Source organism: Chiroxiphia lanceolata, chromosome 3, assembly GCF_009829145.1.
Source record: "Chiroxiphia lanceolata isolate bChiLan1 chromosome 3, bChiLan1.pri, whole genome shotgun sequence".
NCBI classification, from domain to species: Eukaryota; Metazoa; Chordata; class Aves; order Passeriformes; family Pipridae; genus Chiroxiphia; species Chiroxiphia lanceolata.
The window spans coordinates 42,405,673-42,426,500 of record NC_045639.1 but is presented as its reverse complement, the minus strand read 5'-3'; the positions used below and the strand labels follow the sequence as shown (position 1 = coordinate 42,426,500).

Here is a 20,828-nt window from a genome sequence, read left to right as displayed (position 1 = left end):
ACTAAAAACTGAAGAGAGAGAAAGAGCAGCATGGATTTTTAATGCCAGTTCTGGGCAAGACAGCAAGAATTCAGTAGAATATACGAAAGAGGAGGAGGTGGTTGCTGGAGAACGGTACTGGGATCTGATCTGAGGAAATCAATACGGAAAAGAGCTGAGGTAGTAGATTTAAATGATTACTAAAAAAATGAAAGTAGGAAAGTGGGAAATCTTATGACTGAAGAGTGAATATTCTGGCAGTCTTAGAATGAGTCAGAACCTAAATATAAGGATGTCAGTCCTTTCTAGTTCTGCCTTATGGAGCAGTGCTCCACATATCACCACTGTATGCTCTGGCTCTACCCCCACATCCTCCCACCTACTGTTGACAGCAGCAGAAATCATTCTTTGCTCACAATAAACATGAGGAGAAGAATCAGCAAGCTTCCCAAAACTGTAATATAATGTGCCTGAGGCTTTTTTTAGTTGCAAATTGAAGGGATTCAGACCCACAGCTCCATTCATGTGGATGTTTGTCATGGGTAAGCTCTAGGAATCTTTATCAGTACTCTTATTTAAATGGAGTGGTACAGAGGTGAGAGTGTTGCTGAAGCAAGCAACTTGCAACTTCTTCAAGCTCAGAAGAGCTTCTGAGAGCAAGGAAGTCTGTTCTTTTAAACACTACTAGAAATTTCCAAAATTGTGCGAATTAGCTGTAAATGACTGTCGAATACATTGTACAAAATTTCTTAAAAAGATACTTGAACCAGGTATGAAGTCCCAGGTCTGCTTCTCCTTTATGACTGCAGGATCTTTGTCTGAGATTATTTCTTGCATCCCAGCTGCAATTGTTTGGCTTAACAGTGCTTTTCCCTCCTCTCTTGGCTTTTTAGGTATTTCATTTCTCACAAACCAAACAAGACCTGGCAACAAGTATTCTGGTTTGCCATCAGCATCGCCATAAATAATGCCTACATCCTCTACAAAATGTCAGAGGCCTACCATGTGACAAGGTACAGCCGTGCACAGTTTGGTGAGAGACTTGTAAAGGAGCTTCTGGGCTTAGAAGACACCTCACCCTCCCATTGATGCATTGTTCCTGGTGGCGTAGGCAGAGGCTGAAGGGTAAGCAGAAGATACCACACCTGGAGCAGCAAAGCAAGGAACTTGTGACACCACCAGTGCTGTCATCCAAAAATGCCAAGTGATGCCACTAGAGAGGTGGAAACTTTGTTCCTAATAGCAGCTGGATGTAGACATGTTGTGCAGAAAGTGCCACTGGAAAAGCTGACACACAATTGCATATGTGAATGCCCTGTGGGAATCTGTACACCCAAAAAAGACTTAAACTAGTTGTCATCTCAATACTATTTGTTGAACAGGGTCATCTTGTAAAGTTACTCCTGGGCCAAGAGCTTGTCATAAGTTGGCATAGCTCAGCAGCCCTAGACAGGTATTATGGAAAACTCTATAGTGTACTTGGAGTTACTAAATTCTGGGACAAGCAATGTAAGTCTGCACCATGGGCTGTGGCTGGGAGTGCCTGCCATCCTGTAGGGCGTTGCTGCTGTCCTCCCAGTGTGATAAACAGAGCAGTTCAGATACATGAACACTGAAGCAAGCATATTGACAAACAAAACCTTCACAGGCAGGCAGCCAGGAACTGAGGACCAGTCAAGATTTTTTTCTTTCTGTGGTTTTTTTTTTCTTTTTCCTGTTTTTATTAATGTCACCTAAGGCAATTTGATCCCAGTTAGTACACAGAAAAATTAGGAGAAACCAAATACATTAGTGAATTTAAAATGAAAATACATTATATTGATTTTCTTTTTTAACCAGGACAAAACCTTTTATACACAAACACACAGTGATTAATACTGTAAGTATTAACAATGAGTAAACCATTAAGTAATACTGCCTCACATCTTAACTGCCACGGTCAGTGTACAGGTGAGAAATCAGAGTATAACATCTGTATTTTTTCTTGATTTCAACTGTATCTTAAATGTTGCTTAAAAAGCTAATCTAATGGACTGTTAAGGTTTTAGGAACAGCAGTTTCTCGCTTTTTCCTTTGTAACTGTCAAGACTTTTTTGGTCCAGTTTAGAACTCTATTTGACACACAGTTGGCAGGAAAAAAATAAGTCACTAATAGCCGTGTGTTTCCCATTATCACTGTGGTGTGTTCTGTAGGAATTCTTTTAGTTAGAATTCAGGGCTTGTTACAGTAGTTGTAATTGAGCAGATTACATGTTTAGCAAAATAACATAGCATTGCGTTTTACAAAAAGAAGTCCAGTTGCAACCAGACCGTAAACCTCACTGAAACAGAGCAAGCCCAAAGAGTTCTTCTTCTGTTCTTGGTAACACTGTAGAGGACAATCATCGTCATGAGCTGGTGGCCAAGGCTGAAATGCCACATTTTGGTGCTGGTGGAATCTGAAGGCTGCTGGAGCTTCAGAAAACAATACTGAGAGAGAGAGGTATGACTGAAACAAGGGAGAATCGATACTGAAGTGAAATGCTACCCTGCCCTCTACACTTTATTGATTTCAGTCCACAACTCAATCAGCAAAAAACTCCATGTTCTAAAGGTTAGCAGTGACAAACACAAACAGAATTGCATTATGGGGCAGAAACCATGTTGCTTAGAGGACCACCTGGTTTTAGGTCCCCAAGCCTGAAAAGTTTTACTGAAGAATGACTTGAGTTGATTCAAGAGGAATGGAGTGATCAACTAATTTATTGATTTATGATTGTAAATCTCACCAGGTTATATGTATCTAACTGGCAAGAGGCAATAGAGGGTAACCAACATGAATTTGAAAATTCCTTAGATTTCATCATTATGCGATGTGCAAATGCACAGCATGAAAATAATAACAGAGAAAGAATCGAACAGGGGTTAGTAAATTAATAGAGTATCCTTGCACTGATACCTTTCTGTTTCCACCAAAGTCTTATTTTTTGGAGCAGACTTAGAGGCAGATCTCACCTGGTTGCAGGGAGAGTAAGGGAATGGCCAACTCCACAGTGATTCTGCTTGTCATACAGCCTGGAGCCTATCTCGCATGTCCTGCTCTGCCTGCCGGCTGCACAATGTACAAGAGCGGGATTCCTAAGCATCCCTGTTCACTTCTCAGTCCACAAAGTCTCCTCCCAGGAAACATGGGAGAAAGGACAAAACCTTGTGCACTGAGGCCTCCTAGCCTCAAAAGGAGGGAGAAGGTTTGCACCACTCTAGTCCTTGGCAATGCCAAGCTGCATAGGAACCCAAGGATGAGTTCAGAACTTCTTAGCCCCACAGAGAACTGAGACCACCCCTCTTCAGACTGTGTGTGATAGCTGGTTATTGTCAGTCTTCTAAGTATTCAGAGAGAGGAGCTAGCCTGAAGCATTAAAAACAAATGTTCAGCAATATAAGCCCACAGTTTCCTTTTTTCAGGAAATTTCACAGAGGTACCAAAAGGCAAATGGTGTTCTTATTGCTCCCTGCTTCAGACAATGCCAGCTGATATTGGATTAGGAAGAGTACCTAATAGTTCATTATATCCCATAAATTTATATGGTAGTTAAAATTGGGGCAGTAAGGAAAGGTCTGGCTGGAACTTTGCTGATGGGATGGCTTGAATGAACAGTATCTGCTTCCTTGCATTCCCTTGCCATGCTGGAGCATCTGCAGGGTACCTATACCCCAGCAGAGATGGGATGGTTTGCAAGACCACCTCAGAGCCACTTGGCATTTCTTAGGAGTAGGAAGAGCACTCTCCAGCTGTATTGTGGGCCCCTGGGATAAACCTGGAGGCCTTGGCCAATTGTTAAATTACTATGTATGCTTAAAGGCCTGGATCTAGGCCACCCCATACAGAAAATGCCTTTTCTTTTTCAGGTGAAAGTAGGTCTGAGGCCTTGGAATATTTAATTTTTCACTAATGTATGCTGTTAATTATGTGGATTACTTGAGCTCAAATCATGAGGTCCTAGCTTTTTGCCTCAGGGACTGGGTCCTGAGTAGTTTTCCCTAGAATTGGTGTTGACGGGGGATTACACAGTGGCTGACTATTGCAGGGAAGATGCTTTAGAGAAAAATGAAAACAAAATTATAGCTTTGCAATGAATTTCATTTTCTTAGCCTTAACCATCCCTCATCATTTTGAACTGGTGTTCTAAACATGCACAAACATTCCATAAGTAAGCAAAAATATTTATATATATTTATATGTACAAAATGCTTGAATTTTGGCTCTTGAAGCCAACAAGCAAAAGTCACCAAAGCATAGCCTAGATCTACAGATGACTCTTCCCCCTCATCTTTTCTTTTTATTGACTGGATAGGGTTGGGGAAAGTTAGGATTTCTGCTTGTATAAAAGCATCTTGCACTTTCTCTGTTACTACAAGCAAGGCAAAGTAATTAAGGAAGAAATTGAATAATTTTTAAAAGGCTAAAGTTTGTTAACTGCAGCTCAGCCTCTGTAACATTTCGTTTACTGCAAACTGGCTTTCTCAGAGCAGGTTGGTTGCCCACCTGCTCATAATATTAAAGCTTCTCCCTAGTTAAAGGGTGGGGGAGGGAGGGGAAGTTAGTCTCAAAGTAGTGCAAGGATGCTAGCTATGATGTGTGTGTCTAATTGTGCAATGACTTGTGAAATGATAGTTTGGTTTGTGGGGGGGGTTTTTTTGTAGCCTTAAGACAATCTAGGTAAGATCGTAAAACTCAGCAGTAGATGAAATGCAGTGGAAATGCCAGCCGGGTCACAGAGAAATGTCTCTAAACTTTCTCAAAAAAAAAACCCCAAAACCCAACCAACAACAACAACAACCAAAAAAACCCAAACCAAACCAAAACAAAAAAACCCCACCACAACAACAAACTTTGATGCTGAAGAAGCCAAGGGAGCACAGCATGGCTCATTTCTCTCCTGTTGAATTGAATTTTCATTCACATGTACTTCTGAAAACTGATAAGGACTTATTTATGGTATGCAAACTTTGTTTCAAAGAACTGAGAGCATCGGTAAGACATACTGGTCACCTATGCACAGTACTTTCAAGAAATGTCTGTCATGCCACGATCCATTCTTGGAAAACATTTCTTTTCCCAGTGTGTGATATAACGCTCACTAGAGCTTGGAAGCCAGTGTGAAGTGGTTTCCACTGTTGTCTCAGTTGAAAAATGCTTCAAGGGCTTGCAGAAACTCTGCCACTTTTTACTTCAGCCCATCTGTGCACTTGACAGTAGGGCACAATATAAAGAAATCGCATCTCCATTTTCCATTTCTGTTCTCTATCCTCAGCCCTCATATATTTACAAGTAGTCCAAGAATCCAAATTTATAGAAGTACAACTTTGTTTTCTTCAGGTAATTCCTGGAGAAAAATGAATTTACCTGTTTCCAGACTGACATTAAGGACAGCAACTCAAACACAGCACTCCCATTCTTTACCTCCAGCTATGTTACTGTGGCCTTTTTTTTTTTTTTTTTGGTCTAGAGAGGGTACTTTTTACTTTTCTTCTAACATTTATTTAGGAGTCTGTCTTGAGCTGGTGAGTAGTGAAAGAAGCCTCCAATATCTTATTCTTACATGCCTTAGTCCCCTAGTCCTAGAGCTGATTTTAGGGATTATGCTGCACTGATAATTCTGCTCATCTGTGGTAGTTTCCAAGCAAGGTTTGCAAAGTGCTGTAACAACCTCAGCACTCATGAGGCATCATTAGCTTCTCAAACAGGAGCTTCCCCTTTCTTAATCAGACACCAAGGCACAGCACAGATAAAGGGGTAATGAAACTGTAAAGTGGAGTTTGCACTTCTGTGATTAAGGTCATGTTCTATGTTTTCAGCTACTTGGTTCTTGTTCAAATGTACTTTTCCAAACTAGAAATGAAAGCATGCTAAATATCATTCTCGTGCTGAAGTAAGGGCTGTGGGACTTAGCACAGGTTCCTTCATACAGGCCAGCATGAGTCAAAACCAAGTTGCACCGAAGGTAAGAAAAAATGCAATAAACATAGGAGTGCAACCAGTTCAGAGGAACTTAAAGGAGATAAATGGAAAATCTGAAGCTCTACGATAGTCCAGTAATGAGTGTGAAATTCAGGCAAAGAATTACTGAGTTGAGAAAAGTTGGTGAGACTTAGATGGAATATGAAGTCTTCCATCCATCTCTGTTGTGGAGTTTGCCATGCCACTTTCTTCTTGGTAGGACTGGTGTAAGATTGGTTGTAAAACGAACTCATCTCAGTCTGGTTGAGAAAAACATTCAAGTGTTGAAGGGCTGTTGTTTCACAGAGGCAAGGAACTCTTAAGCTCAAAACAGGTATATATTTGGCCTGCTATTAACTAGGATATCTGCATCGACAGATCACATCATCTGCTCATATGCAAGCCTGTCACCAGTGCTACTTGATATATATTCATTCTTGTAACAATTCTTCCCTAAGCTACCTTTGTTTCCAGAAGCATTATGAACTGGAAGCACCCCTGTATCATCATCATATCACTGTTGAAAACAGTTAGGAAGAGCTGTGCTTTGTTCAGAAAGGGTATCTTCCTCTTCTTTTGAGCAAAAGCTCTGTCTCTTCAGAAATGTAGCCTTGGAGAAGTTTCCTGCCCTATGCTTTCCTTTGCTTCCCTCATTCCATGCATTTAAAGCACATCCAAGTCATCCTGCAGGTTCTTGGTCAGTCTGGAAGAGTTGACAACACAGAGTTGGCCCTTCAGTTTACATTTATAGCATTGCTTTGCTGGTCCTTTTTGCTATTTTGCAAATCTCAAATGAAACAGGGTATTGTTTCTGAAGCCTGTACTGATTACAATCACTGTGAGGGTGTTGCCTGCTTTGCCCCATTAGTGCTGTGCTGTCAGGTTCCTGTGGACACAAAACAGGCATCAGCACCACCACACCCACTGCTCCAACTGGAATGGCTGTAACATTCCTCAGCTCTGGATCACTGTCAGAGAGGGGCTTTGACAGGGTCTGGGGAGTCTTTTGGGGTTTTGTTTTGTTTTTAAACCCTTCCACTTTGATGAGTCTGGTGAGCAGGTATCACAAAAAAGCCTTAAGTGGTAAACCCCTTTTGTATCACTTTGCTGAAGTAATAATTGCTTGTATGAGATGTCAAGGTGGTCCACATAATCAGTGGTGCAAAAATCTTTCCCATGAAAGCATCATTTGCTGTAACTGAACAACTCTTGAATGCCTGGGTGACCTGGATGAAGAACCCAGTGGGAGTGGACCATCATGCCATGCTGTAGGACCACAGTGTGTACAACCTGACCAGATACACAAATGGGGGAAGGGATAAGTGTAATTTAGGATCCAAGCTCCTTGGACAAACAGACTTCATAGTCAAGGTAATCTCAGATGTTTTTCTAAGGCAGGGAAGATGCCAGGCCTATGCAGTTTGCTCCCAGCCCTGGCAACTCCGTTTCAAAAATAAAGAATCTGGCAAATACTTTCACACTTCAAGTATTTACAGTGTGCTCTGGACTTCAGAGTATTTTGACCTGTTTCCAGTAGTTCCCCATAAAAGCCTAGAAAGTGAAAAGCAAAGCACCATCCAGAACCTAAACCCGCTGGTGTCAAAGTAACTTTATGGTCTTGTTCTCAATCTGTGTCAAGGTATATGCAAAACATGACTGCTGAACAGTTTGCATGTCTCTATGGAGTTACTCATTTGATGGAAAACGGTTTGCAGGTGTTTTGGACTTTCTTTTCCAACCTGGATTTTTCTTCTAGTTATAAGCCTGGCATTTCAGTACCAAAATAAAAAAAAATAGCTTGACCCCATGGTCTGGGGGTGAGATTAAAAATAACAAAACTCAGGTTTAATCCAGAGATTAATCTGATCCTGTGAGGCTAATCAGCATGGTCTGACACAAGGAGGCATTCAAGAGGAACAGTGGGTTTGAGGAGGCAGAGGAAACTTTAGAGGCTGGGTATGTGGAGGGAGAGGACCCACATGATCCCTTCAACTCTCATCATTCCAGCATGTGTGCCCCCCTCCCCTGCTACCTTTGAATTAAAAAGAAAAGGCTGATGTTTAACACATACAGTCCTGCACAGCTGCTTTAGCAACGTAAACCCTGCTTTAGCTACATCCCTGGCCTCACTCTTATGCCTTTCCTTATACTATACATGATCAGTAGTCATGAACCTTGGAGTCACAGCACTGCTGCATGTCAGCACAGCATGGAAGTAACAGACTGTGGAAGCACCACAGTAGAAACAGGAACAATGGGGATTCTGGAAAAGGAATCTCTCCCTCAACGTTTTTTTTTTCATTTATTTTCAATGTGTGCAACTTACATTCCATCAAATGCAGTGACAGTACCAAACATCAGGATGGGCCTTAGCTGGCCAAGGGCTTTCAAGACTACTGGGCTGTGCTCACACCATCAGCAACTGCAGTTCTGTTGCAAAGTTCCATATTCTTTATAATTCTAAAGATTCCTGTTGAAAGCATAAATTCCAGAGGTAAACCATACACTGCAAATTGCTTTTTTTTTTTTTTTTCTTTTTTAAAACCTTCTCAGAGCAATTTTATAACAGCCAAGTCTTTCAGGAAATGCAGGTGTGTGACCTCTTTCCAGTAAGAGATACACAACTGTATTTCTGCACAGGACAGGGAACTACTTTTGTGACACCGGTTTTGTTCTACACAAAGGCACGCTTGCAATAAATTTTTACAAGTTTTGTACACCATGAGCTAAATTCTGAGTTCCAAAAATGTGAAGTGTGGCAACAATAACAAAATGGATTTATAGTATCACTCTGATATCTTGTCATGTGATTTTATTTCTTCGACAAAGTTTGTTTACAATCAACAACTTTGAAATACAGTCAGATATATTACCGGTTGTTTTCCTGTCTTGATCTTTTCTGAAATACGTGGGGAAGATGTTTGGTTGTGCTCTGGGTGTGTAGGTGAAGGGATGTAGAGAATATACTGCAACATAAGTTATAGGTTTACACTCTAAGACCATTAGAGGCAAAAGCCAGCATCTTGATCCAGCCACTGAGTTTAGAGCCATTTTCTTTAGAAAGACCTGAATTTAAAAAGCCTTTCAATGTAGTCTGCACACAGGCGTAGGAAAGGGGACCACTGTCCCCAGCATGCCCCCCAACACTCACAAGCAATGCTCTCCAGCCACCTCAGGGCAGGGTGGGCTGGACACAAGGATATGGGTGGCTATCCCAGCTCTCAGATAACTCTGCTGAACAGTACCAGCCCTTTGTCCTTAACTGCTCTGGCTCTTCCTGGCAAGGTTTGTCTGTACCACTAGTGGTATTCACCGAAACCATGACCTGCACGCCAAATAGGTGGCATTTGCAGGCAAAACCAGGTATGTGTGATCTGTGGATGGCCACTGTTTCACAGCTCCAAGTCAGCAAGTTACTAGGACCTGGTTTAAACCTTAATCACTTAGGGAGCAGAAGTCTCACAGCAGAACATGTAAGTGGGGGTACAGTGGGTCTCTGTCAACAACCACAGTAAAGATGCCCCCCACACCTTGGGCCTGTGTCCCTCATTTCCCCGTGGCTGCAAAGCCTCTGCTGGGGACCAGGCTGCCTGGCACCTCCAGGTGTGCACAAGTGTGGCTCAACACTGACCCCTTGCCACGATCTGTTGGGCAGCTGCCATGTCTGATTTGTTCAGAGTGTTTCTTTGTATCATTTTGTGTTTTCCACAGGAAGAAATTTAGTTTGCACCTAAGTTGTCCTAAGAAAAAGCCAGGTTTTCAGGGAAAACAAAACATCAAAAGAAGCAACCAGTAGCAAACCGCTTGACCTATTTGATATCTCTATGGATCCAGTACCCAGGAGGGGACTATTTTTCTGAAGTTGCTCAGTATCAAAAAGGTGAGGTCAAGCTGTTCAACACAGCCAAGATCTCAGAAATTGTATCAGTTTGGCCTGGCTCTCCCAAGTCCAGGCTGTCTCCTTCCCCCTCCTGCTCTCCCCAAGCGAGGGAAAAAAACCCGAACAACAGAAAAAAACCTGAAAGAAGTCTGAACAAAATGGGATTGTATCAAATATATATATATTACATACATTTACAATTATGTATACAATTTGAATATATTATACACAACAGGGAGCTCCCGAGGGGGAAAAAGGGAAAAGGGAGGGGGAAACAGGGATAAAAAGAAACCTAAAAACAAATATCTTCTAAATATACACCTTCAATAGTGAGCCAGTGAATAAGTACAAAAAAAAAGTGGATTAAATATTTCTCTGAACGGGACAGCAGAACTAACTCCCCATGCCTCCCGAATGGAATGGAGATAACGGCAGGTCGGAGCAGGCAGGTTTTGGCCTGTACAAGCAAAACCGCCTGCAAGAGGGACCTGTCGTCTTCAGCCACTGGAAGAGCTAAGAGAACGAAGGCATCTTAGCTGTGCCTTTTTATATGTTGTGTTATGGAAAGAGATGATACGGAATACTTCCTTAGATCTCTGCCCTCGTTGCTAAGGAAGGCCTAAAAAATCCAAAAAACCAACCCACAACAGAAGTCTTTTCGACATGTAAGTAGCTGCATTGATAACCCTTAATATGCTGGTCTGAAAGACAGTCTGGACTTTTCATACAATCAGCTTCTTCAACAAACAGGCTCCTTTTCTCCAGATTTTTTGCACCACAACCGTGCCTGATGAGAAACCCACGGGTTTCTGCTGTGAGATATCACATCCAAGATCAAGAAGTGATCAAACCACAGTGCTTGCCTTCAGCACAGAGTGAAGGCTTGCTCATCCCAAATGAGTGCAGGGGCTGGAAACATAGATGTGCATAATCAGGGTGATGGATTGGCGTGAACGTGCCCTGGGGGGGCTGTCAGGGTTCCCTAGGAAGTGAACAGCCACACACAGCACAGCACCTGCACGGCAGGTGTCTCCACACATCACTCCATAGACACACACAGCAGGAGGGACCTGAGGACATGATTACAAGCCCTTGCAGTGAGACCAGCCACACATCAGTCGGGATGTTCAGCTGTGCCATAAACCAAATGAGAATTTCTGTGAGTTCCCTGTCATGGTTGGAGTTGCCCCCAGCAGCACAGCGCTTTGCTCCCTGGATGTGCCCATGACCAGAGCTAATGCTGTGTGTAATCAAGCCAGAGGATCAGAGTTGCAATAAGCAATGTGAATCATCTTTAACACACTAACTGAATAAAAGAAGGAATTTAATTTGTGAAATTATGAAATCCAGGATCTGATTGACACAGACACACACACACACACAGACGCATAACCTCAACGCTGTCATTGAAAACATTGCCATCCATTCAGATCAGGCCATGGCCTGCAGTAACTCAATCTCTCATGAAATTATTCTCAAGAGAATTTACAATTAATAATTCCAACAACGTGGTCTTTCTTAATTAAGCCAACCTTAACATTCCCTTTTGCAATGTTTTCTAATATCCTGTTCCACTTATCCCTCCATCCCTAGAGAGAACCAAAGAGAAAAAAAATGCCGAGTTGCAGACACTGCAGAGAAGGACATCCCCAGCTGTTACTAAGTCAAAGCAGAGGCTCTCTTAAGGCACCTTCACTCGAGCCTTGAAAAAGCACTTTACATGCAGTAATGAATGGCATCTCATCAGACCCCTGCAAAGCAAAGCCATCTCCACTCTCTTCAGAGACTGTCTCCATTCTTCAGTTTCCTTAGATTACAGCAAAGCCACAGTTTTGTTTTTAGTAATAAGAGTTTAAGAAATCAAAATGCAAAAGGTGATGAGAATTGAGGGGCCAGAAACCTCTCTCTGATGTTTGCACTTCCCCACATGAGGGATTGGGCAGGATCCTTCAGGAACACTTGCACCAGAGATACTGGCATGGGATTCATGAATTTTACCAGGGATTTTTTGTAGAATATGTTCACTGTTACAGGTTTTACCTGGGAACCTGCAGTCCTTCCTTCATACAAGAAGCAAGAGCAGCAGCAAAGCAGGTTTTCGGACTCATGGGAATTAGCAATCCACAAACTTGCATGGGAGTCACCTCCCCTGAGCAGAGAGGCTCACCTCCTGCAGTGCACTCCTTGTCCCACACTGGCCTGGAGGCAGCTGGTACCAACTGTGATGTGAACACACTGAGGTGCAACAAGCCAAAATATGCCCTTTTTTTTTTTAACTTCCATGAATCAGGGCTGGATTGCAACCTCACCCTGAGATTAGCTCAGTTGCTTAAAACTTGGTGCTAATAGTGCCAACGTCAAAGGTTCAATCCCTGTATGGGCCATTCACTTAAGAGTTAGACTTAATGATCCTTGTGGGTCCCTTCCAACTCAGAGTATTCTGTGACTCTGTAAAAGAAGGGTTAGATGCTCCTTCTGCCAGATTCAGACTCCCCAAGAACAATAAAGCAGGATTTAAGATGGCAGCATTGTATCACCCACTGTAGGGAAATGGCAAAGCAAACCTCTTCAATCTCTCCTGAACAGACACAAAATTTAAAAACAGCCAAAGACAACGATGCCAAACAGTAATCCCCAAAAATGGAAAGTTATGAAGGAAAGTAGAGGAGAGAAAAGATTTATTTGCTGTGAATAAGATAAGTATCTGCAGGCAGACACACCAGAATAAATTGCAAATCACCCTCAGGAACTGGAAAAGTTCATTGCCTACTAATCTATCTGTATCTCAAAGCCTTTTAACATTGAAACACAGGAATTACTGTACATAGTCATCTCAAACATTTGGGCTGAAAAAGCTGGTCTCTAGATATAAGCAACTGTATCTCCACACAGCCACAGAAGAGAGTCCCCATCCAACACTCACAAATTAAAATGTAGTTCTATATCTGTCAGTGTCCCTTCAGTGTGTGTGTGCTGTTCTTCTTCACATTGACTCTCCAATTCATCTTTTTTTTAGTCTTCTCCATTATTGTGCCCAACAACCCTGTGCCCAACTATCACCTGGCACAGAGCTACTTCTGAGATTGGATGGAAGAGAGACATCTCACCAAGTAGCTTAGCATAACATCAGCATAGTATTTTTGTATTCAAATAATCACCTGTTTTTTTGCTCCTATTCCATGACTAATATCAAGCATGTAGAGCACTGCTGTGTTCAGAAAAGCAATTTCAAAAGTGCCACGGCAGAGTTCCACAGTTTGTCTTTTCAGACACCAGATAATGTCAGGTATTTACTAAACTGAACACGGATGATCACCCACAGTTTGCAGCCAGACTGAGCAATCAGTGGTATTAAATACTGCATGTCAGGTTTAATAAACTTACTAATACAGGAGAAATACTTGCACTTTTAATGAAGAAAACCTGCTACTGCAGCCAGGGGGCTTGGTCTATGCGATCCTGGACTAGAGAACCGTACTCTTCTCCCCATGTGCTTTCCCTACCTGTTGTCTGCTTGGTTTTATGTCCACTGGGCCCAACCAGCTCTGCTTTTGTGCTGCAAATAACCAAATAGCTTTCATGCTACTCAAGAGGGAGAAAACTGGAGCAGAAAAGACAAAAAGAAAGAACTTCCTCTTACTGTTTCTTTTTGAACAACGAGGAGCTATTTATAACATGGTTAGGTTCATTGTTGCGTGACAGCAGTGCCCTTTCCCAGCTGACAGAGCCTCTCTAGCAATGACAGCCTCACAGTAGCCTGCAGGATTTTATTGCCTGAGGTAGCTTAACCCAGTTTCTCATGTGGATAATGAAAATCAGCAGTGGATGAGATTTAATGTGGCTGCTGTTCTTCAGGATCCTATGCAAAGGTTGAAGCAGCCAGGAACACATGAGCATCTCTATCTCCTTAGGACAGATTTACTTTAAAATGGGTGGTTGCAAAGCTCTCTTCCCTCATTGAAAACAAAGCATAACACCTTATCCGGAGTCTGGGGGATTTACAATTAAGTTCAAAAGTTGCCCTTCCCTCCTGTCAGCACCTCAGGACTGTGCGATAGAGGCAGTCAGCAGAGAGCAAACTGCTCCCTAGGCAGGTGACCTAAATCCTGCTTTGCCCAATGATGCTGCAGGGCACTGAGGGGGTGTGTGTGCTGCCTCCCCTCCCCATCAGTTAGGTGCTCTGGGATGCTTTCACCCCCAGGCAGACCATCCTCTCAATTTGGAGTAATGCAACTGTTCCACAGTCCCCAGGGCTGAGGAGAAGCCTCCCCCAGAGAGGGACAGCCTGCAGAGGCACTGGTAACATGCCCAGTGTCACACATGCCAGGCCCATATCCACATGGGTCATGTCCACACAGTATGGCTGAAGGGCCCAACTCTGCCCTTCTCGTTGACATCCACCAGAACCTCCAGGTGCTTTTCCTGGCACTGTAGAGGGCAAGTTGAATACGAGTCAGCAGTGCCCTGGCAGCCAGGAGGGCCAACCATGTCCTGGGAGGCATCAAGCAAAGCATCGCCAGCCAGTCGAGGGAGGGGATTGTCCTGCTCTGCTCTGCACTGGTGTGGCCTCACCTTGAATATTGTGTGCAGTTTTGGGTGCCACAATATAAGAAAGATATTAAGCTCTTAGAGAGTGTCCAAAGGAGGGCAACAGAGATGGTGAAGGGCCTTGAGGGGAAGTCGTACGAGGAATGGTTGAGGTCACTTGGTCTGTTCAGCCTGAAGAAGAAGAGACTGAGGGGAGATCTCATCACAGTTTACAACTTCCTTGTGAGGGGAAGAGGAGGGGCAGATACTGATCTCTTCTCTGTGGTGACCAGTGACAGGACCTGAGGGAATGACCTGAAGTTGTATCAGGGGAGGTTTAGATTGGATATTAAAGAAACATTCTTCACCCAGAGGGTGGTTGGGCACTGGAACAGGCTCTCCAGGGAAGTGGTCACAGCACCAAGACTGACAGAGTTCAAGAAGCATTTGGATGATACCTTCAGGCACATGGTGTGACTCTTGGGGATGGTCCTGGGCAGGGCTAAGGGTTGGACTCAGTGATTCTTAGGGGTTCCTTCCAAGTCAGCATATTCTGTTATTGAGTGTCCCAAAGACAGCAAATCTGTAGATCTCTGAGCTGCTCAAAGCAGTGAGGAGAAGATGGAGCAGGAGTGTTTAGGAAAAGGTGATAAAGCATCACTATTGTGAGATGTTTTAGACCTTTGGCACCTTCACACAGGCCTTGAGTTTCACAGGATGCTCCTTGGATGGACCTGAGCCTCCCAAGTCAAGCTATGGCCGAAGAATTTTGCTGTAACATTGCAGCAGTGGTTGGAAAAAGATGCAGGAGTTGTGTTTGGCATGGCTGCCAAAAGTTAATTAAAACAACAAAAACAAACTGAGGAGAGGGCTGTGTATATGACAGAGTTCATCAGTCAAATCAGGTAGAGCTTGTGCTTATTACATGCGTCAGACCAAACTCCCTGCAGTGAGCTTCCTCTACCTTACCACCTCCTCAGGGCTAATTTAAGAGCTGTTCTTTGCAGCCCATAATAACAGTGAGAAAGAAAATCAAATTCTGTTCTGCCACAAAGAAGAAACTGGAACAAGGGAACTGGCAGGAAACTTGTCTTGCTGCCATCTCTGGCTTTCCTAAAGAAACTTGTGCTCCAGGGCACCCAGTCACAGAAAACAGAGCTGCCAACATGACACACAACTCCAATTCTCCTCACGAGGGAAGCCAAGCTCATGTGCTGGGAAAGGAAATGACATTTCCCACAGATAAAAAAGCAAAGGGGTGGTATTTATAGGTGAACACAGAAATAACCATACCGTCCAGACAAGCATTTTCTCTGGGATTACCTTATGCTCAGACAGCCTCTTCTGTATGTACAACCCCACCCAAATCATTCCTGGCAAGGGGCAGGTAAACCTCCCCTGCCCTAAAAGGCCACCCATGACAACCAGAAAACATCATCATACTGACAGAGCTCTTGAGACATTACACCCCCAGCTCAACAACACACGCAATACACATTTGAGGCTACTCTTGCTCCAGCCTGTGTGGGCACAGGGAGCAAGGCTGATGTGAGTGCCATCTCCAAAGCAAATATTCAGGCAAAGCCAGAATGGAGCAGGCAGGTTAAAAGGGATTTGGGCCCACCCTTTGTGTCCCCCATGAAATGATCTTTTATTTGGCCAGATCTAAATAAGCGAGTGCTTTTCTTTAATTTTTCTGGAAAGCCATTTGATAGTGCTCGCTACAAGGGTATCACTCACTTCTGCCAGGCTCAGCTCTGCTCCATGTATGCTGGTCATGTCTTCAGCTTCATGCCAGAAAATGTTTTAATCCATACAAAATGGATCACAGAAATACAGTAGTACTGGCACTGCCAAAACAATGGGGCTGGTTCCCACTAATCCCACAGTGCAGGGGTTCTCAGGGCAAAAGCCATTTGCCCTTTTTGTCATAACATGTCTAGAAATGGAGCCCAGGGTACCCCATCTCAAACCAAGACCCCCCTTGTGCCAGGTGAAGATATTCAGAAGTTCATACAAGCCATTCTCCAGGCACTGCTAACAAAGGTCGAAATTTAGATGCAGCATGAAGATCTTTGCATCCAGGCTAATTGCAAATCCCACGGCATGCTTTCAGAACTCTACAGAACTTGTTTTCTTCAGAAGCTCTCAAAGACCATCCTTAGGGACTTGTACAATGAAGAGACACCAGAATGTCAGATGCCATCTTCTACCTAAGAGGCTACTGAGAATGTGAATACTTATGGATTTATATCTGTGGCAGTTTTGAATAGGAATAAAATTCTTAAAATGGTGTATGGAATTTGATCCCCTATTCACAACAAAATACAAAATTATTTTCCTAATCTTTTCTAGACTCATTTTTTTTTCCATATTTACTCTTTCTATGTGAAAGCCTGAAATCTAAAAACTTTCTGCAGCCATTTTCCATTATAACATAAAAAATCAACCAGAAACCTTTTCACATGTTATGCAAGAGGTTAAAGGACACCACTTTCTAAGTAAGCTGTAGCAAGAAAGGCAATTTGAAATGAGAGTTGGAGATGGGATTCTCCACCTAGCATATTAAATACCAGCTGCTTGGTTATTACCTACTGTTGTTTATGTAGCCTGTTGTCCTCCAAGGTGTTCCGTGCATCCATGTGTTTGTTCAGCCTCCAGTATGAGCTACTCAGCACACTTCAGCTGGAAACAGTTAGCCAGCATAGGCCAAAGGATGAGATAACCCCTTAACCAATTGCCTAAGGAAAAACCACAGGAATGGGATTAAGACCAAATAGTATTTCCCCCACCTGCCCTTCAAGCTCCTATCAATCTCTGACTTAGAGACTTCCTCTGGTGCATGTTTACATATTTGCATGTCTTACAGTCCTGTTTTCCACTGAAAGGGCTGTTACATCCATGGCATAATTCTCAACAATATGAAGTTCTTTTGTCCTTCAATCTCATACCTGAAAACATCTTTTTTCACCTTCTCATTCGCTATTTGCTAAGAACAGCCGTGTGTTAACTCCCTATCCATATACTCCTTTCTGTTCATGATCTAACCTCTTCTTGTCAGTCAGTATGCCTTTCCAGCTCAAATCAGATGTAGCAAGACATTTCCTGCTACTTACTGATAAAGAATTTCAAATTAACAGGGAAAGGAAGCCTGGCATCCACTCTGAGCCACTTGGCTTGTAGCTGAACTATGTCTGCCTCCCTTATTCCATTTTCCCTGTCTCTCAAGATTTACCAGCATGCTGTGCAAATACTTTGATATATTCCAGGACATAATCCTGCTCTGAAAAACAGGAATCACAACAGAGATTCTCACGTGGACAACAAATTTTTGGGATGCTCCCTGAGCAAACTGACAGAACCTCAAGAGCATTAGTTCAGAACAGCAGCCTGCAAGCACTGCTTGTGGACACCTAGCAGTGTTTTCTTTATTGATTTAATCCAGAAAAAAACCACCTATAGGCCCAGCATTGATTTAACTTGCCTTGCTGGAAGCCAAGGAAGATGTACCCCTCCTCAGGATCATTGACTCAGAGCACTGCCTGGCTGTTGTCAGAAAGCCCCAAGTACAGAGTGAGGGACAAGCATCAGCAGGAATCTTGCACAATTAACAACCACAGGGGCCTCAACCTATTTTTACTGGGTTTGAGAGGAGGACCTTCATACCTCACCATCCCTCCATCTGCCTTGAGGACAGAGCTCAGGGAACAGCTGTAGCAATGCATGGTCTGAAAAGCCTGCTTCTCACCTAGTTTAAAAGGCTCAGTCTGTAAGGGGAAAAGTAAAGAAATAACAATCATATTCCAGAAGCTCTGATTCTATGAAGAATATTTTAAGGAATCAAACATAATTAGCAGACAAAATGGCTGGGAGCTGAAGCTAGACATTCACCCTGGAACCAACTATTCATGAAAGCAAAGATATATTGGAAGAGCTAACAAAAGAATTAGATTAGCTGAAGAGTAAGATTTCCTAATTCTCAAATTCATCTGTTTCTCAAGATTTTAAATTCCTAAATTTTATTTTTGAAAACTGAATGCCCTAAAAACTTCTTAAAATTGTATCCAGGATATAAAAGCTGAGGACTTGTCACAGATATCACTATTGAAGATGTTACAGCTTATGCTGTAGAGCACAGGAGAGCCAGATCTCATTTTACCTTAAATGACGAATTTACTGACTTTGAAATACATTCTAAGCTGCACTTCTGCAGCTGCTTCTCCAGATCCTCTCAACTTTGCATCTCTTTCTCTTCCACTTCACTTTTCCCCCCCATCTTTTCTACCTAGACATAAAGCTGAGAGTATGTGTGTCATTTTCTTTTGTATCTCCTGCCATGACAGAAGCCCTGACCCTCACCAGTGACCCAAAGATGCCACCCTCTCTCAATTCATTCAACAGCGAAAAGCAAAAGAAACATCTTCATACAATTCTGAAACCAGCTGGCAGAGAACGTAACACTAGTATGGTGTGCTCCATACCACACAAACTACATGTAAGGTAGAGCATTTTCTTTCTCCAGATTGTCTAAACAAAAGCATTAAATCCCTTTCTAGTAGGAAACTCTCTATTCAACATCAGCTTGATGTTGAAACAAAGACCTTCGTGCAACTTAAAACCTTTTTGTCTCTCTTGCCCCATTTCTCCTCTCTTGACAGTATAGGTGCTGCTGGCTTTAGACTCAGATATCAGCAGAGAGGCTGTTTTGGTATAAGTAATAATAATAACTATTATTAAAGGTATCTCAACAGGAAAGCAAACTAGAACATCCCTCAGCTCAGGTTCTGGTCATGAAAACATAAGGCTTGATTTTATGGTTGAGTTAAGCCAAGCTCAAAGGGCTTTCAGCTACTGAAAGTAACACTTTCCATGTTGTTTTTTGTTGGGCTTTTTTTGCCAACCTTCCTTACAACCCCCACTGCCTCACTGCAAGGCATTCCTAGTGCTCCTTTACATGCTGCTAGCTCACAGATGAGCACATGACAGTGACAAAACTGTACCCAAAATCTCACAGTGACAAGCAGGGAGTAGCAATACCTGAAGAGATGTTATATCCCATTGCTCCACAGGATGGACAAATGGCCTTTATGTTCCACTGGTGCTACAGGGAAGGGACATTGAACATCTTCCCCCCTCAGCTACTTCTGGTTATGACACCCTGCCACTTTGTGCCAACTCCAGCTCTCTTCAAAAAGGTCACCTCAACTCTCCAAGACTGACATTTTTTTTCTGTCTACCTTAGCCTGCTGCTTTATTCACTTAATTGTCTCGTGGATTTGGCACAAACACTAGACCACGGGAGGAGGCAGGATCAGCATTCCTTTCCCTCTCAGAAGCAACAGATAGTCTGGCTCAGCTGAGCACAGAGCTGCCACCTAGGAATCTACCTCACGTTCTCTTCAAAAATAACCTGCTGGACAGGAAGAAAGGTGGCATAAAAGAAAACTCTTTTGCACAAGTGGTGCTCACCACACTACCAGAGCACAATAGACTCTTGGTAGTGGTTCTCTAACCCTCTTTTTACCAGATTACCAAAGGTGATGTTCAATTAATAGAGGTTTGGCAGAAAGCATAGCTATTTGCTACTTCCAGATCCTTTTTAATTAAATAAATAAAAAACCCCTCAAAAAATCCTTGGATTAAAAACATCTGCTGGGTAGAAACAGGAACTTGAAATCCAGCAGGTCCATCTTCCTGCATACAGAGCAACAACATGCTGCTCTGCTGCAAGAAATCAAATCAAATTAAGAGAGTATTTTGCACCCATTCAGACAACCTCTTGGAGAGCTCTACAGAGAGACCATCTGTGGACTGACTTTATTCACAATTTTTAAGCTTGATTACTAGCAGATCTTAAAATAGTTACTGGATGCTAAGCTGTAAATAAAATGTGCACTCTAACAGAAGATGCAACCCTGACATTTGTGCTCATTCTGTAATCATGGCTTATTATCCCAGACTTTTTTTCAGTGGCTTCTATTCATTTGAAATCATTCTGTACAGGAACAAGCCTCTTGCTAGAGCGTTCTGTAATGAGCTATTGCTATGAAATTATTCATTGTGTTTCAGGCATGAATGAGGACACAGGTGATGCACACATGCTTCTCAGGGCCATGTAAATTTTAGAGAGAATCTACATTTAAAATAAATATAAGTAAGGCAAAGTAGATGGTGGTATTTATATACAAAAATTAAACAAAATAACTGAGGTTATGGCTGTAACACCCCAGAAAAGAACTGAACAATGCTCTACAGAATCCACTTTAAACAAGACAACAGTCCTTACCTCAAGCAGATCACAGCCTTTTAATATCTCCCAATATTCACTTTCCTTTTCAAACACACAGAGGCATCTTCTTGAAAATTCAGGATTTAAAATATGGGGGTTTTAATCCACAAAGAGCAAAGATTAAACATGCCTTTATAAAGGGGATATAAACACATCTGCTTTTATGCACAGTG

At 42.6% G+C, this 20,828-nt stretch overlaps 2 protein-coding genes across 2 annotated transcripts in view; one reads left to right on the top strand and one right to left on the bottom strand.

Annotated features, from left to right (window-relative positions):
* The window catches only part of PGBD5 (piggyBac transposable element derived 5), a 73,188-nt gene extending 64,351 nt beyond the window's left edge, over nucleotides 1–8,837 (top strand). The window contains exon 7 of the mRNA XM_032681665.1: nucleotides 873–8,837. Coding sequence (XP_032537556.1) covers nucleotides 873–1,068 — 196 coding nt within the window. The 3' untranslated portion in view covers nucleotides 1,069–8,837. The remainder of the gene's footprint in view (nucleotides 1–872) is intronic.
* Nucleotides 1–20,828, bottom strand: part of GALNT2 (polypeptide N-acetylgalactosaminyltransferase 2) — a 122,738-nt gene that overhangs the window by 9,101 nt on the left and 92,809 nt on the right. Inside the window, exon 16 of the transcript XR_004355851.1 lies at nucleotides 16,962–17,107. The gene's annotated coding sequence lies outside the window, so the exon portion shown is untranslated. The remainder of the gene's footprint in view (nucleotides 1–16,961; nucleotides 17,108–20,828) is intronic.